This window comes from Lissotriton helveticus, chromosome 11, assembly GCF_964261635.1.
Source record: "Lissotriton helveticus chromosome 11, aLisHel1.1, whole genome shotgun sequence".
Classification (NCBI taxonomy): Eukaryota; Metazoa; Chordata; class Amphibia; order Caudata; family Salamandridae; genus Lissotriton; species Lissotriton helveticus.
In genome coordinates this window covers 11,023,900-11,042,490 of record NC_136072.1, presented here as the reverse complement: position 1 = coordinate 11,042,490, position 18,591 = coordinate 11,023,900, and the positions used below count along the sequence as shown (strand labels likewise).

The 18,591-nt window shown below is 47.1% G+C and overlaps 1 protein-coding gene across 1 annotated transcript in view; it reads left to right on the top strand.

Moving 5' to 3' along the window:
• LOC144791846 (putative cation-transporting ATPase 13A4) overlaps nucleotides 1-18,591 on the top strand; it is a 446,251-nt gene that overhangs the window by 199,721 nt on the left and 227,939 nt on the right. Inside the window, exon 10 of the mRNA XM_078666631.1 lies at nucleotides 5,676-5,846. Within this exon, the coding sequence (XP_078522757.1) occupies nucleotides 5,676-5,846 (171 nt within the window). The remainder of the gene's footprint in view (nucleotides 1-5,675; nucleotides 5,847-18,591) is intronic.

Genomic DNA, 18,591 nt, shown 5'->3' with positions numbered 1-18,591 from the left:
CATAGTGTGTCCTTGCCTTGTCTGATGGGGCTTCCTGTAGTCTTTGCAATGAGTTAGTCAAGTCAAAATAAACTTTATTTGGCCAAAGGCCACAAAAGCACACAAGAATAATGAAACACGAATAAACTGTTTTCATCTTGATCGGAGATCCTGTGCAATAACTTTTTTTGTAACCATTATATGATAAAATTCCATTTAAGAAAATTGCGACATGTCTGGACACTCAGTCTAAAACTTCAACATTGTAAAACAGCCATTGCAATTGATATCACCTCCTAATAAGGAATGTCTATTTTTCTCAAATTAAGGACCTGCCAAGACATTTCAAGTGAGCCTAAGGACTGCAAGAAAATTAACCCATCCTTATTCTGTCACACATTTTTCTTACGAAATGGCACCAAATAGCTACATCTTGTCCCTTGGTCCTAATAACAGAACAGCAAGAAATGGCTAGCACTTTGAATCGAAGTATTGTCACGCACACAAAAAGAGAAATCCTGATTCCAGGCGCCCCGTGAGATAAAGGCAAATTTTAAGTGCAAAGTCTAAAAAGAATACCCAATGCCAATGTGTAGGGGATAAAATTCAGCTCAATAGGGCTCAATGCCACGAGTTGTTGAAAGCTGTGCAAAGTTAGCAATAGATGGGCCAGCTCCAGACTATTATTCACATAATCAGTCAATTAAAAGAGCTTTATTTCGACAATATATGTCATAAAAGCCATAAAATATCATACAAAATTATACTTAAAATCCAAAGCACAGCATGCATACAAAATGGGTCCACATCATAGCCCTATAGGCTAATGTAAATCTGTCTAGCTTATAACACAGCTTTTTGACATTAAAAGAGATTAGATTACATCTTACATCTTTTGTCTCACATCCATCCCAAAAACGTAGCAATAGACGTTGCATATTGCGCTGAAGAATCTGTGCACAATATTCTCAGTGCAGTACTGCTACTTCTGGTGCCCAGATTCTTACAGATCTGCTTTAGCCATTTTTTCAGTGGGGCCCCATAAGCAGGATAAACAACTAGAACTTGAGATTATGTCTCTTGCGCCACTTTTGCTTCATTTTTAACATGGAAAAAGTGAAGTATGGGTGGCACAAGGGGCTTGTAAATAAGCCCCTATGTTTTAATTTTGTCGGCACATATTAGACATTTGGTGTCAGCATTGGAGTACCACTCACAAGTGAAGGATTTTAGTGGAGAGAGTACCTGCCCGGAATTGGTAGTATAATCTCCTATCGATGGGCTTCGCTATTATATCCCAATTTTTGCTCATACCAAGGGGTGGGCTCAAATTCTAAGAACCTCCCTGTCCATGAGGTACTCTTGGGTGCTCTAAGATTGTTTGTTGTAATCTTCAGCGCCTGGAGGCCCCTTTGCTGGGGCAGCTGTAGCGCTATACAAATTGCAGTAACTTAACATAACATAACATACCATGCCAATACTGTTATTTCATTTTTCCTGTCGAGGGGAACTGTGCACCCATTGGATTCTCCCATAAGTGCGTCATTCCCATCTCAGTCAACTTACTCTTTATGTTATGGAGCTTGCCTATCTTATGTGAGTGTTCCACCACCATGACATCCCTAAGTGCATCAGCAGTACTTGCCGACTCAGGAGTGGACTACAATCCACGCCAGTATGCAATGGGCCGAAATTTTGCAACATCTTCCCAGTATTTTCAACCTAGATCATTAAGCGGAGTTTTGAGAGGGGTGCTTTGTGGGAGGCTTCTGATATTTCAAAGAAACGTATTCCCTGCTAACAAGTGGTGCCAAGTTTGCAGAGCCCAGAGTCCAGATCCATATTAAACTGAATCTACTGCTTTAGTATCGTAAATCTGTAATAGAAGACTAATTGGCTTTGTGAGCGAGGTTTTATGTTCTTTTCAAGTGCGCCTTGCAGTTGATGGTGTTTGAGGGCCATCATTTCAATCTGGGGCATGCAGTTCAATTTCTTGACTAGAGTAACTCCTATGTATTTAAAAACATCTGTCTGCCCTAGGGGCTCGTCATCAAGTTTTATGATGCTCCTGAATAACCGGTGCTGATTAAAATCGTATTCAACGTCTGTTGCAGCAAGAGAATCAACCCATTGTATCCATCTCAGATGTAAAGCCAACAATGCAAAGGCAATATCAGGAAGCTAAAAAACAGGTCAGGGAGATCTTAGATCAACTTGAATACCAAGGGGTGATTGAAACATGCTCCTCATCTATGAACAATCCTTTGTTTCCTGTCTCCAAACCAGACAATACAGATTGACTAGTTTTGGACTACAGGCACTTAAACTCTTGTTGCAAAACTTTTGCAGTACAAAACTCACACAGTGCAGCACTGATGAATAACACCGTGCGGGAAAAACTGTAAAACCACATTAGATATTTCAAATGGGTTTTTCTGTCAAAACATTGCACCTGAAAGCAGGTACTGACAGCTTTCTCAATAATGGGGACACAAAGACACTTCTGTCGCCTCCCCCAGGGATTCAAGAATAGTCCAGGGTTACTTTCAGCCAGAGTAGCAGAATTACTACAGATGTACGATGACATCTACCTTACAGACGATGATTTGGACGTGCACTTGAAAAGAGTGAAAACCATAATACTTGGGTTCGCTTCTGAAGGGTACAAATTCAGTTTTAAGAAATCACAAATTGCCCACCTCAATGTCCTATTCTTAGGATATGAGTTATCAAGTGAAGGCAAAAGGCTGGCAGCAAACTTTCTAGAGAAATGTGCGCTGCTCCAACCTCCAAAGACGCTGAAAAATGTACAGTCAATTTTGTGTTTCCTGCATTTCGGAAGAACTTATGTTCTAAATTACGCAGAAAGGGTTAAACCTCTCTACGAACTAATTAAACCTGATTTCAAACCAATAAATTGGACTCAAAAACACAGAGAAATTTTGCGTTCAGTGCAAACAGACATGTTAACAAAAACACTGTTAGAAACACACAACAATGCGTGAAATCTTATGATCCGAATCATCCCAGGGAGATGCGGATTCACATACCTAACTTTTAACGAAGGTGAAAAGGTACCAATAGCATACAAATCACACTTGTACACACAAGCGGAAATAAAATTCACTTCTACAGAAAAAATTCTGACAGCGGTTCAAACTGCAGTAGCAAGAGAGAGAGAGCTCTAGCGCAGGGTAAACGCATAATGACCTGTTTGAAATCCTTCAGTAATTTCATACCTAGATGTAAGATCGGTTCTGGACCGTATTAATTTTGAATCTGTCTCAGAACGTCTGGTATTACCGCCATGGACGGAACCCCATGTGTTTTTGTGTAGATTAACCAGAACCAGAATGGAATTTGTTCCCTTTTTGCGGGCAATTTACCAATTACTGAACGTATAGTCTGTGGTGTGATTTTGTTTGTGTTCCCCTGGTGAGGGGTGTGCTGTGGAATTCTCACAGCTGGTTGGACTGTTAACGTCCGCATGACATATTGAACCAATTGTCTATGTATTTTAATTAACTGTTTTAGCTGAGCTAACAGTTCTGCATCTGTCATTCTTCCAATGTCAGAATGTGGTGTATAGCTGGCAAGTACCGGCCATGTTGCACCTGGTATACCTAGTGGACCGAGCCTGGTAATGTGATTTTGATGCCTTTAAACCAGAGCTGATGCTCTTGGTAAGTTAATGGAAATTCAACGTCCTCAAAAGGAACGTATTCCGCTGGAGGTTTCTCTACTTTGTAGTAGTGGAACTCGTGTGTTCCTGCATTTGCTGCTGGAAACTGAATCCATGAATAGAATACCTCTGTCTGCCGATATTCATGTGCCTCTATGACAAAGATTACTTTGCCACCTCTAGATGATACTCCATTATTGATGTGTTTGTAAGTTAAACTTTTTCTTACATTGACCGGGATCAGTATAGCATCCGGGTCATTTTGTTGGAGATTTGTGTCATCAAAGCTGCTTGAGCTGCTGTTGCAACTCTGTCCCTTTCTTCCTCACTATCTGTCATTTTGTTGACCGAAAGTTTGCAGAGCAAGTTTCAAGGAAACAAAGATTAGGTGCACAATATTTTGGAACACTGTATCCTTCAACGTTGAACAAACCAACAACTAATACATAGGATTTTTTGCCCTACACAGTTTTGGCGGATATTATCCTTTAATCCACTTCAGACGTCTTTTGGAGCTTTTACGGGAGAAAGGGGTCTGTGTGAAAAGCACAACTGAGTTACTCTAGTATCTAGCTTTAAATTATCGCCTTACCAAAACGTTGGGCACCATGTAGTGTAGTTCCTATAATCCCAATAGGCTCTGCGCATTGGAATAATATATCCTGCAGCTTAGACGTAGGACTGAGGTCGACTAGGTCTCTACCGAATATATTAAACTTTATTGTGAATGCCAGCTAGCTCAGAGGACACTAGAAACGTTCTCGAATTCACAAGAAGGGATTAGTTTCTGACAACTGCATAAACATGACAACTTTGTTTCCCCAAGAATGAAATGTATCTCTAGAGTCGCGGAAACAATAGATAACTATTTCACCTAGTCAATCGTGCATGCTTCGTTTCACCAGAGTTGCTGAGAAATAGAGAGATGGGTGTTTTCAATAAAAAGTATTTATTGAACAGTCTTATTTTTGAAGCATAAGAAAATATGCTGCTACAATCGTAATACTGGTTAAAAAGTACAACGCATATAATACGAAATGTATTATAAAGTAGTACTGTAAAAGCATGGTATGGTTTCTAAGCCATATAAAATAAAATAGAATACATAAAATACATATAGTGATAAATAATGACTAAAAGTACTCAACTGGTGCTTCTAAAATACGCCTACCCCAGTGGACCTAACCTAAGTCTAGTACAAGGGAAGGAGTATGTGAGGTGTAGCCTAAGTTTAGTATTTTCTGCCAAGAATCTATTCCAAGAATTCAGCTCCGTACCTTGGTTTTAGAATGACAGAGGTCTTGTATCTCTCTCTCAGGACTCAATCTCCCAGCAACCCGCAAGGGTAGCCCGGAAACACTGGAGCTGAATTTCTCGGCAGGAGAAAAGACAGCGTCTTCTCAGTGCGTCAGTTGGAGGGTCGGCTTCCTTCGGCACTTGCAGCAGCAGGGCGTCGGGCAAGTAGAAAGTCGATCTTCTCCAAACCACTGTGTGTTTGTCTGGGCAAATGTAGGCATATTTATACCTTGAAGGTGCCGAGTTTGACGTATGATTGGACACAATACCGTCATCAAAGGCTCAGTTCTTTGAAAACTCCATGATTTCCTAGATAAATCAGTATTCAGGCAAGGGGAAGTCCCTAGCTGCTGAAGACGGGTTTTTCTAAGAAATCGTTGTTGATTCTCGGAACTTAGTGGAAGTAGCCTTGCCATATTTGGGCTGCATAGGCTCAGTCTAAATATGGTAATGATTTCTATGCCTATATAAGGATAGGGTAATTTATACCTATATATGGGCTTGAATCGAGAAAATTACGCTAGGGTCCTATATTCCTACACAACAAGTTCACTTTTAAATTTTTGTCATAGGCTTTCAATATGTTATATTATGTTATATTGATTTGTATAGCACACTGTGTTTAGAATGTCACTTCATTGACTCACTCTTGAGAATGGGTTTATTCTGCCAGAGGTATGTACACAAAGTAAAGCAGAAGCATACTTTTTCCTTAAAGGCGAGAGTGTTCCAGTCACAAAGATGCCATTACCTGAGGCAGACAGCTCCATGCCCTGGAAGGTGTATAGTGGAGAAGATTATAAGAGGCACAGCCTATTCTGTGGCACCAACCTCATCCAGAGCAAGGCATCTGCTTCCGGCCCCGCGAGAGCTGTGGTTCTGCAAACTGGTAAGTTTCCTAACTCAGCATTGCCTTTGTCTGTGTTATTAGTTTCTTTCTGGCACATGCATCAACAATGCCATTTGCGATTCCTTATTAGCGAAAAATAAGGATTCGCTAATAAGGAATAGCAAAAGGCTATGCATGTAGGAATCACTTTAAAAATAGCGGTTTCTAAACATTTCTTAATTGCAACTCGCCAATTGTGAGTTGCAATTAAGGAATACCTCCTCATTCTGAATGGAATTCTACCAAATTTGGCAGAAAGCTAGATGTTGGTCCAGAAAGCGTGCTTTTTGTAATTTGCTGAAAATACATTCAGTAGTTTCAGAGATATTCAAGTTTAAAAAATATAGATATCTGGGGTCCCAAAATTCTACTGAAATCCTACTGGAATTTGATTGGCTGCAAACACTTCAACCAGGAAGTATTTGCAGCCATCTTGCGACTCGGCTTGAAACCATTGATGAAAGGGGGGTCCCAAAACGCGTTTTCTCCATGTTAATTTCCTTAGGAATTTTAGACAAAGCTGCTGCCCCAAACTGCTGAACGGAATTACACCAAATTTGGAAAAAAGGTAGGTCTTGGTCCAGAAAGCACTCTTTTCTTTAAATGGTGTACATTCTTTCAGTGGTTTGTGAGATATGTAAAGATTTACAGATATCAATATTTAAGAATTGTGAGATCTGATTGGCTGAGCCCTCCCAAGCACAAGCTTGCCTCTGATTGGCTGCCAATACTTCATACCAGGTAGTGTTGGCAGTCATCTTGAGCTATGGACCAAGGGAGGGGGAAAAAATTAACAGAAACATTAAAAAAACAGAAGAACGAGGCAGGTTAGGAACACCCGGACCCCCGACCCCCTGGCCCAGAAAAATGCATTTTCTTTTTTTTACATTTTTGTCCGGGTCGCTCTGGGTGTGCGAACCCCATCAAAAATGGAAAAAATGAAGCACGGGCTCCCGCGCTTTGTTTTTTAAAGCCCCCGGGTGGGCCAGTGTTAGACCTGTCTGGCCTTTTGCGTAGTCCCTCCAATTTATTATTTATTTTGTCCCATTTTTGCCCCTCATGCCCTTATTAATTTTTGTGTCCACTAGATTTTTCAAGGTGTTGGTCTAGGGGATAGGTGTTCTTTCGCCCTCATAGTTTTTCACCTCAGGCCTTGAGGCCTTTCCTGACAGGAATTTCTTTGGAGTCACAAAATGGTGGCTACCAACTGTCATACTGACATACCTGGAACCTGTCCCATAGGATAGAGTAGGGCCTTCCAGACCTTCTGGTCCCTTCTGGACCTCTGAGGGTCAGCCTATAAAAGGCGGAATGCTGGTCAGCCATTTTGTCTTACCAGAGAGAGTCAGCTGGAGGACAGGCTGTAGCAGAAGGTGGGGGGAAGTTAGACTAAGGGTTGACCTCCTGGACTGGGACGCTGCCCTATTGATCCACCACTCTACCCCCCTTGGGTTACTTGTCTTGTCCCCACTGTTTAGGGTTACTGGAGACCCTGGGCGCCTGACCAATCCCCAGACTGGAAGAATGGGGATGTGAAGAGGAGAAGGAGACTGCAGCACTGTGGAGTGCAGTCCTCTGCCCAGTGAAAAGACTTTAGTGAGACTGTTGGTAAGAGAATCTCAAATGGAGAGGGGTTAATCTTTGTGGCCCCCTTTCTCCGCTCTTTAATTGAATTCTGCCCTGGTTGCTGGCATCTCCCCCTGATGACAAAATCCCACAGTGTCCCTCTTCCTACCTGTCGTGACGAGTGCTGAGGGAGCGGAGGCAGAGAGAAGTCGAGCTGAACTGCTCCTGAATTGGCGTGGTGAGCGGCGCCGATTTGGAGCCGTGGTTGCCAGTCCTGAGGTGAGGAGCGGTCCTGGAGGAGTCCTTCTGGATTTCCGAGTGGGCGGAGTAGCAGGGAGGCGTCGGCGGAGGAGCGCGGTCTCCAGCGTGAAGACACTTTCCCCTCGCGCATGCCCCGTTGAGCCGCCCGGCTCTGGAAGGCGGAGCCAGTGAGCGAAGGGGGTTGGAAGCGGCGCTCGTTAGCGCCCGTCGGACCTACTCGCGCCAGCCCTGGGGTTGTGTGGCCGGTAGCGGAGGAGACCAGCGGTGACTCCAGCTCACCGGCGAGACATTCCCCGGACCTCCCCGCATCTGCCTTGAGTTTAGCTCGCGGGACGGGTGGAAACCGCCTCAACAGTTACCGGCTGGGACCTCGGTTGAACCGCGTGACAGGGCGGAATTTTGGCACAGTAAGGAGAGTGTGGGGTGAAGGGGGAGGACTATGTCCTAGATCATTTCCTGAGGGAAGGAGAGCTAACACTAGATCATTTCCTGTGGGAAGGAGAGTTAACACTAGTGCATGATAAAGTGATCTAGTTTCACCAGTCGTTTTCCCCCTACTGTGACCTTGGAGGTGGGGGTGAAATTGGATGATAAGAACCACGTTGCTAACTGGTCTGAGGAAAGACATCTACTAGACCAGAATCTGGGAGTAGCACCACTGCCAATGCTGTGCTGAGAGTACCTGCTGATTAAGTAGGGGTAAAAGTTCCTCATAGAGGCTGCTGGCACTGATGTAAACGTCGTGTATAACTGAAACCTCTCATTGGATGTGTACCTTTTTGGTGGGTAGTGGTGTTGAGGGGGAAAGGTTTTAGAGTCTCATAGAAATCAAATCTAACCAATTCTGGAATCTAATGTAACGTACTATTGATGCTGATAGTGATGTAAGTTAGCACTTCTGAAAGTATTATTATTAATTTCATGACAACTGTATGTACTAAGCTGTGATTTCTAAAGACATAAGAGCAAAGAATATTTTTATAAACAAGCTCGTATTTTTCCATAATTCACGGTGTAGTGTCGTTCTTTTTGAGTGGAATTTTATTGAGTTATTGCTGGGTGGTTTGCAACCTTCACACGTGTGCCTTTGTTGATATTGCCTTACCCTAGGCCAGGCTACCTTAGGTGACCTGACATCTCAGGTTCCAACAAGTTGGTGTCTAGCGGTGGGATCCTGACTGTGGTTGCAGCTACTCAGTAGTAATTGAACGTAATACACTAGCCTACACCAGGAGTTTTCTCCTAGCGGCCCTCCTAATTTGTCCTTTTGTTTTTCCAAATTTGTTCCTGGTGGTGGGGTGGAGGTGGCTTTAGGTTGCCCTTGCAACTCTAATTTCCTGGTGTGTATAACTTGGTATTTCCTGTTGTAAAATGGAGTTTGCAATAGAAAACCTAGATACCTATTCTGTGGCTCAGCTGAAAGATTTCTGCCAGAAAATGGGGGTATTTTTTAAGCATGGTGCCAGGAAGGGGGAACTCCAGACCAGTCTAAGGGCTTGGGTGGGGGCACACAAAGAAGGAAAGGAGGAGGATGAAGGGACAGACCGGGACACGGTTGTGGAGATAGAAGGATTATTCCACTTAGAGGGGGAAAACCTACTCCCAGGACCAGTGTCCTACTCCAGGAAAGTCAGTAGTGTCTCCGGGGGAGGCTTAACCGAAGCAGAGCTCGCTGACAGGAGGGAAAAGAGGAAATTAAAATGGGAGTTGGCTAAGCTGGAGCAGGAGAAGGAAGAGAAGAGGATGGTTCATGAGTTCAGGTTGAAAGAGTTGGAACTCCAGGCCCTGCAACGGGGGCCCTCTACTGTAATAAATGGTGGCAGCGAATTTAAAGAGACAGCCAGGGAGTCCAGACCCTATTTACCAAAAGACCTTATAGCTAGCTTTAGTCAGGGGGACGACATAGCCAAATGGTTGGCTGCCTATGAGGTCTCCTTAAGAGCCCATGGGGTGCAGGAGAAGCACTGGGGAGGTGGTTTGTATAGGTACATGCCTCCCGCTGGTCGGGACACCTTGCTGGCCCTGGAACCAGAGGAGCAAACCAACTACCCCACCATGAAGCTAGCATTAGTAAGGAAGTTTGGGCTTACCCCAGAAAGGTACCGTCAGAAGTTCCGGGGGAGCCACAAGTTAGGCACCCAGAACTGGGTGGACTTCCTTGATTACGCACGTAAGGCATTGGAGGGCTGGGTCAAGGGCAGTGAGGTGAAGGATTATGAGGGGTTGTATGATCTATTTTTGAAAGAGCACCTCCTCGAGAAATGTTTTCCCGAGCTGCGCCAACACCTGGTGGACAGCAAGCTGACCAATCCCCGGAAGCTTGCAGAGGAGGCGGACATCTGGGCAAGTACTCGGGTGTCCTCAAAGGGGACTGGAGGGCATTCCCAAAAGGCCGGACAGGGCGCCCCCCAGAAGAAGGAGGGGGGATATAAAAAGAGGGAGTTCACTAAAGGTCCCCAAAACAATTTCCAAGGAAAGGGAACAGGTTTCACTCCTAAGGCAAACCCGCCCAGAAACCCTAATCCTGGCCAAAGCCAGCAGCCAAGGGTTCTCCACTGTTTTGAGTGTGGTGGTGTTGGACATTATAAGGGAGATGTCAGATGCCCAAAGAGACCACCCCCTCCCACCGGAGGAAAACCACCGGGAGTAGCTAGTGTAGCGCTCGGGGAGGAGTTGCCCTTAGATAAGGGGGGTGAGTGGGCGGGTGTCACCTTAGTGTCCCTGGGAGAACGGGAGATGGTTCCTAAGATCCAGGTGCCCCCAAATACTGCAAAGTATGGGCAATGGGTCACCATCAACGGCCAGAGAGGGGAGGCTCTGAGAGATACAGGAGCCAGTATGACTATGGTGAGAAGTCAAGTGGTATCTCCAGAGCAGGTGGTTCCCCATGTACTCCACCCCGCCGCGATGGCTGACGACAGAATGGGCCACTATCCAGTGGCTGAGGTTCCCTTTGAGTGGGAAGGGGTTGCAGGTTCACTTCGAGTTGCAGTAAGCCCTGCCGTGCCAGTTGATTGTCTGCTGGGGAATGACATGGAGCACAACACTTGGAGAGAGGTGGAATACCGGACGCACTCTGCGATGCTGGGTACACCTGACTGTGCAATGTGTGCAGCACCGGTCCTGAGGGCCCCAGACTTCTCCAAGGAGTTCATTGTCCAGACAGATGCATCAGAACATGGCATTGGGGCAGTGTTATCGCAACTAAATGAAGAGGGCCTGGATCAGCCTGTGGTCTTCCTATCCAGGAGACTGCTTCCCCGGGAACAGAAGTGGAGTGCAATTGAGAGGGAAGCTTTTGCGGTGGTGTGGGCTCTGAAGAAGCTGCGGCCATACCTGTTTGGCTCGCACTTCCTGGTTCAGACTGACCACCGACCCCTTTGTTGGCTAATGCAGATGAAGGGGGAGAATCCCAAGCTGTTGAGGTGGTCCCTCTCCCTACAGGGAATGGACTTCCGGGTGGAACATCGGCCTGGAGTGGACCACGCCAATGCAGACGGTCTCTCCAGGTATTTCCGCCTTAGTGATGAGGACTCCCAAGGGGTTGGGTAGTTCTCCCCACTTTCAGCTGGGGGGGACGTGTGTTAGACCTGTCTGGCCTTTTGCGTAGTCCCTCCAATGTAATATTTATTTTGTCCCCTTTTTGCCCCTCATGCCCTTATTAATTTTTGTGTCCACTAGATTTTTCAAGGTGTTGGTCTAGGGGATAGGTGTTCTTTCGCCCTCATAGTTTTTCACCTCAGGCCTTGAGGCCTTTCCTGACAGGAATTTCTTTGGAGTCACAAAATGGTGGCTACCAACTGTCATACTGACATACCTGGAACCTGTCCCATAGGATAGAGTAGGGCCTTCCAGAACCTTCTGGTCCCTTCTGGACCTCTGAGGGTCAGCCTATAAAAGGCGGAATGCTGGTCAGCCATTTTGTCTTACCAGAGAGAGTCAGCTGGAGGACAGGCTGTAGCAGAAGGTGGGGGGAGGTTAGACTAAGGGTTGACCTCCTGGACTGGGACGCTGCCCTATTGATCCACCACTCTACCCCCCTTGGGGTACTTGTCTTGTCCCTGCTGTTTAGGGTTACTGGAGACCCTGGGCGCCTGACCAATCCCCAGACTGGAAGAATGGGGATGTGAAGAGTAGAAGGAGACTGCAGCACTGTGGAGTGCAGTCCTCTGCCCAGTGAAAAGACTTTAGTGAGACTGTTGCTAAGAGAATCTCAAATGGAGAGGGGTTAATCTTTGTGGCCCCCTTTCTCCGCTCTTTAATTGAATTCTGCCCCGGTTGCTGGCATCTCCCCCTCATGACAAAATCCCACAGTGTCCCTCTTCCTACCTGTCTTGACGAGTGCTGAGGGAGCGGAGGCAGAGAGAAGTCGAGCTGAACTGCTCCTGAATTGGCGTGGTGAGCGGCGCCGATTTGGAGCCGTGGGTGCCAGTCCTGAGGTGAGGAGCGGTCCTGGAGGAGTCCTTGTGGATTTCCGAGTGGGCGGAGTAGCAGGCAGGCGTCGGCGGAGGAGCGCGGGCTCCAGCGGGAAGACACTTTCCCCTCGCGCATGCCCCGTTGAGCCGCCCGGCTCTGGAAGGCGGAGCCAGCGAGCGAAGGGGGTTGAAAGCGGCGCTCGTTAGCGCCCGTCGGACCTACTCGCGCCAGCCCTGGGGTTGTGTGGCCGGTAGCGGAGGAGACCAGCGGTGACTCCGGCTCACCGGCGAGACATTCCCCGGACCTCCCCGCATCTGCCTTGAGTTTAGCTCGCGGGACGGGTGGAAACCGCCTCAACAGTTACCGGCTGGGACCTCGGTTGAACCGCGTGACAGGGCGGAATTTTGGCACAGTAAGGAGAGTGTGGGGTGAAGGGGGAGGACTATGTCCTAGATCATTTCCTGAGGGAAGGAGAGCTAACACTAGATCATTTCCTGTGGGAAGGAGAGTTAACACTAGTGCATGATAAAGTGATCTAGTTTCACCAGTCGTTTTCCCCCTACTGTGACCTTGGAGGTGGGGGTGAAATTGGATGATAAGAACCACGTTGCTAACTGGTCTGAGGAAAGACATCTACTAGACCAGATCTGGGAGTAGCACCACTGCCAATGCTGTGCTGAGAGTACCTGCTGATTAAGTAGGGGTAAAAGTTCCTCATAGAGGCTGCTGGCACTGATGTAAACGTCGTGTATAACTGAAACCTCTCATTGGATGTGTACCTTTTTGGTGGGTAGTGGTGTTGAGGGGGAAAAGTTTTAGAGTCTCATAGAAATCAAATCTAACCAATTCTGGAATCTAATGTAACGTACTATTGATGCTGATAGTGATGTAAGTTAGCACTTCTGAAAGTATTATTATTAATTTCATGACAACTGTATGTACTAAGCTGTGATTTCTAAAGACATAAGAGCAAAGAATATTTTTATAAACAAGCTCGTATTTTTCCATAATTCACGGTGTAGTGTCGTTCTTTTTGAGTGGAATTTTATTGAGTTATTGCTGGGTGGTTTGCAACCTTCACACATGTGCCTTTGTTTTTTTTTTTTTTTAAAACCTTTATTGTATAAAAGGCGCTCACAAATACGGGCCTACAACCCACCGGGCCGGCCACCACAATAAAGAGACATACGAGGCAATACAGGAGTGACGACAGGATTTCTAAATAGAGCATATAAAGGCAATGGTAACAAGTCTTCGAGCCGCCATCACGGACAGGATAAGAGTAGGTTAATTTTATAATGAAAAAAAGGGTTTCGCAGGATAATGACAGTCTGTAAAGTCCAGAGGGCCGCGGTGGGCCGTGAGCAAGCTAAGTTTCGAATACAGGAAAAGACCAAAAGAACAGTCACATTTTGACAAAGGCAGAACGTGAGTCCCACATCAATAACAATCACAATCGCTGCTCAACGCCCTCCCACCACTACCATGGCACATAATAGTAAAATAGCGAAAAGTACGCTTACAAAACTAAAAGCCCTCCGTTACAACAACCCAGGAGAGGAAAAGAAAAATGGGGGGGGGAAAGGGAAAATAAGGGAGGAAAAGGACATCGGAAAAAAGGAGGGAGAAAGTGAGGGCGCAGCGTCAGTGCACGCCCCCCACGGCTAACAAAGCACCCAATACTAATTCGGCACAAGGAACTAGTGGCAACAGGAGAGATGAATGCGTAGTAAACCGTGACAGCGACATACCAAAAGGGCCACGCCAGCACAAACACCCCGGGGGGCGGCGTGCCGACACCGCGCCACGAAATAAGGGGATACATAAGAGCCATAGAACCAAAAAAGGAACAAGGGAAGATACAATAAAACAGACCCCCCACCACCCCGCACAGCCCACCCTGCACCCCTGCAGAAGGCTATGGCCTACCCCCCAGCAGCGTGCCTGTCGCCCTAATTAGAACCCGAAATATAGAAGAAATATGAAAAGAAAGAATCATTGAGATAAAAAACAGGGGGGGGAAGGGAAAACAAGGAAAAACAGCGGGAGAGGAGCCACATAATCAAAACCCCTTCAGCTCCCACCCCCCCGCCCGAAAATACTCAGAGCCCACGGGAAGATAGTAAACACCCGGACAAGCTCCAGGAACGTAAAGAAGTATCCAACATAATCATACAATTATAGACGGATCGCCCAACCATACCACAAAATAACAGTCCACAGAGGCAAGATCAGCTCAACCCTGTCCTCGTTTTTCGCAAACTGTAGTAGTCCAAAGAACCAGGAACCAGATCACATGGAGCCGGAGGTGAATAACAGGGAGTCGAATCAAAAATACACTCAAGTCATAGCGATCGCGTTCCGGATGATCCAGAAAGAACAGTAACCACTTCAGGCAAAGCAGGCACAGTTCCGATGAGAACACGGAGAAAGCCGGTCCAGCGGCACAGTCACAGGATCTTCGTTCGGCCATGTGAGGCAAAAGAGGAAAAGGAGACCCATCGAGGTCGGTCCAGACGGGATCCGGCTGGCGAACCTCCGGAGCAGAAGGAGGCACAGGATGAAGAAGGGCAGCGGACTTCCGTATATCCACACCAACGGCAGCCTCCAGGTCTACGACCCCAAGGAAAGTTCCAGCAGCACACAACAGAGATGAAGCCGCACAAACCGGGGGGGGGGGCCCGGCAGGCCCAGCCAAGGGACCTCTCTCCAGGATAGCGACAGGTGCGGTCATGGGCGCCCCCCAGGAGCGCAGGGCGGCGAGGATGTCGCCAAGTGTAGGCTCACCTTTGCAGTATTCAGAAAGCGTGCCGTGCGGCGGACCCGCATCGCCGGTCCCAGCAAGGCCGAGAGTCATGGGGCCGGCCGCCATCTTAGAAGCCCGGCGGGGCCGCTGCGAACACTGACCCCCGCCCGGATACCAGTGGGGCAAAACAGGATACCGGCAGCCACCAGTGGAGTCGCCACCAGGGCAGGAAGGGGGGCCACCAGAAGAAGGCGATGCGCCGGCACCCCACACGCCGCCGGCACCGTTCTCCGAGCCCGGGCGGAGGAACTCAAAATGGCCGGGCCGGAGAACAAAGGGGAGACGAGCCAGATGTACGGTGAACCCCGTCCATGGAAGGCAGCGCCCCAACACCAGGCCGCAGGACCGCCGGACCAGGCCCGGGGGGCCGCAATCGGTCTATTAGCACATCGGCCTCTCCGACCGACTCCACACCACCACCAAGGGCCGGCCACCGCGCCCCATGCAGCCCGGGCGCCACCAAGGAGTGCCAGGCCCGGCCGCTCCGGAGGCCCAGAAGCAGACAGGGGCGTAACTCAGGATCCGTGACACCCAGGAACCACCGGAGCAAACGGTAAGTGCCTGTGAGGTATCGTCTTTCCACTGCACATCGTAGAATACTTCCCGGGGCAGGATAAAGTACAGGATAGTTGTTGTAGACAGGAGAGTGAACGGAGCCGAGCTAAAACGCGGCCATCTCGGACGCGAGCTTGGCTCCTCCACATGTGCCTTTGTTGATATTGCCTTACCCTAGGCCAGGCTACCTTAGGTGACCTGACATCTCAGGTTCCAACAGCCAGGTTCTGGGGAAATCCTCAATTCTAGTAGCGGGAAACCTCAGGGCCCCCCCCCGCAGTGCTGGGGACCGCATTGAAGCAGTGCGCGCCTGTAGGAAGGTTGTAACTTTGTGTGGGGATTAGCAGGTAATGAGCAACTCACGATCGGCGATCACCATCAGATGCTGAGAGGCACAGGAGATTATGGATATTTAATGCGGAGAGCTCCGGGGTGCTGTCCTTCCACTGATCAACAAACAGCTCAAATGGTTAACCCAAAATGCATTGTAGAGAATTTCCCTTGCTGTTTCTAGTGCACTTAGGGATGTCTTTGTCGGTTTGCTACCTTCTCACTCTCTGACAAGTAGTGCGTTGCATACGTTGTTTCGCACTCTTTGCAGGTGCTTGTCCACCTGGTGCCGCTTTGCCCCCATCCTCTGCCTCCTCCCTCTGCACGAGATATCCGCGCCTTCTTCTAGTGAGCTCCTGATCTCACTGTGCACTCTGATGACCCTGATGAAAACCACAAGCGCTACAAGAGCTCCTTCTGACCCTTCACGGTGCCCCGCCTCCATCACTCGAACCCTGCCATCAGGGCACAAGCCCTAAAAAAAGAAGTGGGGGGATGCTGACTTCACAACAGGAAGTGACGTCACGAAAGGTGGCTTGCACTCAGTTGCAGTTTATAGTTATAGAGCTCCCGGTAAAATAAGTGGGGGGACGCCGTCCACCTGCCTGGTACCCCGACTTGAGCCCTGCCTGCCATCCTCCATCGTTTCACACATGACACCTTTCCACTCTGTCTCCTGGGGCTCCTGATTGACTTCACTAATCCAACTGCACTTCCACACCAACCACACGCCCTTTCAGTGTCTGCGTCCATGCTAAGACCCCGTAGCACGCTGTATCGGCATTGGAGGCTCTCTGCCTACTACTGCACCACATCCAGTGTCTGCCCTTCCCCCCGCCAATGTTCAAACCAAGCCACAAGCGGCTGACTGGCTGCACTGAGTCTTACCTATGTAGCTATGTGAGGGAACATTGTAACATGGCCCTGTCCACTCACTGCCTCCCGTGGGAGGACTGTATGCTCTTGCTATTCAATAACTTGTTTATCACACCTTATACCTGCAGATCAGCATCTATTGTATGCTGCCAACAAAATCACACACCAATGCTCCTGCTTCCTGCGTCTTATCAGGTCGATAGACTGTTCTCCATAACACAAAAGTTTATCTCAATAAATGCATACAATTTTAACTTCTCCAAAGTCAGGATCAATTTGTGGGTGTGAACTGCTTGCTGAAAATGCTACTGCAGCAGTTGATGTGCTTGGTGCAGTAGCAGGTGGGTTGTCCTGCAACCTCTGTGTTGCAGCTCGAGCAAAGTTGTTGGGGTGCAATTTCTTCACTTGTCGCTCCATATTTGCTGTGCCAAAGGAGTATTTTTTAGATGGCTCACCCCTTGAAAGAGTTGTTTGGCAAACTTTACAGGTTACTTTTGGAGCATTAACCTTTTTTTGCCCTTCTGGAAAAGTAAAAAACTGCCAAATTAGAGCTTCTTTCCTCTGCTTTGGAGGTTGGTTCATCAGGAATGAAATGTTCCTCTGAAGAATGGATTGAAGATGAGTCCATTGCTCTTAATATGGTAATCTTCCTTCTATTTGACAAGATTCTCAGAAGAGATGCTTCTTCTTAGTCAAAGTAGAATGATTAAAATAGGACAGAACTTTCAACAGTTGGAATAGGAAGTGTTATAAATCAATTAAATCTCTTCTTTTAAAGTCACATGGCTTTGCGTACGCTTAGGCTGTGCTTACGGTGCTCTTACAATGCGATTATGCATAACGTTCCACCGTGATTTGTGTAATTGCTATTAAAGTAATATACGATTGTTCAAAGTTTTAAAAAACTATTTTAATAACTACCCTATATAATGTATTCTGTGAGTATGTTCATTAAATACATAAATATATGTTTTTAAACAATTAAAAACATTTGCATCTTTCGTGTACGGGGCGCCGTACATGAAGTCACACGCAAGCTTTGATGGGACGCGTAACGTGAAAGCGTATTCGTAGCGTATGCTGAGAATGATTAGCAGTACAAACTATGGTGCGATCCCTCTCTCACTGTCAAATCAGAGCACAGGGCGCGCTATGAGAATGGTTACAAGTGGTCACTCATTGGAGATCCGATTCAGCTGTGTGGCTCATCCACGGTATTATAACGTTACCTTTTAGCCTGTTTAAGTTTGAGGTTTGCATGAAATACTATGCTATAGGCAGATATGGATCTTTAGGCAGCGCTTATCTCCATGAAGGTTGGTTATTACCATTTACATATAGGTGCCTGAGGGAGGGAAAAGAAGTTTATCTGAATGGCGAGGATTGCACAATAGCACCAGATCACTCCTTAATTTGTAGACACATACAATTGCATGGCTCTTGTAATCAAGATGCGCCTAATTTGGCCTGAGTTTTGAAAGACACTCCGACACCTGCTATCATAACAACGTTCAGTTTACTGGCAAACGGGAATTATTTACTTTGAAATAATTCAGATTGTTGTGCGATGTTAGCAGGCATCGCTTACATGATTGCGGTAACTGAGCGTGTGGTTTGCTATAAAAAAGTTGTGTTTACTCCTCTGCATGGGAAGCTGGATGTTTCTATCTGGCCGTCGATTCCGTCCTTGAAAGCAGAGTCAACCAAATGAGCCGTATAAGAGCGCTATTGTCTCAAAAACAGGTTGCTCTTACATCTGCTAGAGAAACATTTGTCCTTCATGTGGCAAACACCCGCACAGAAGTGCTTGCTTTATTAAATACAGACGTGCCCTTGCATTTTGGGGAGTTAATTCAGACTATCTTTAATGCGTCCTTGACTACGGAGTTACTTTACTTTTCTAAAGTTATAAGCAGTGGCCTTGTGACTTCTTTT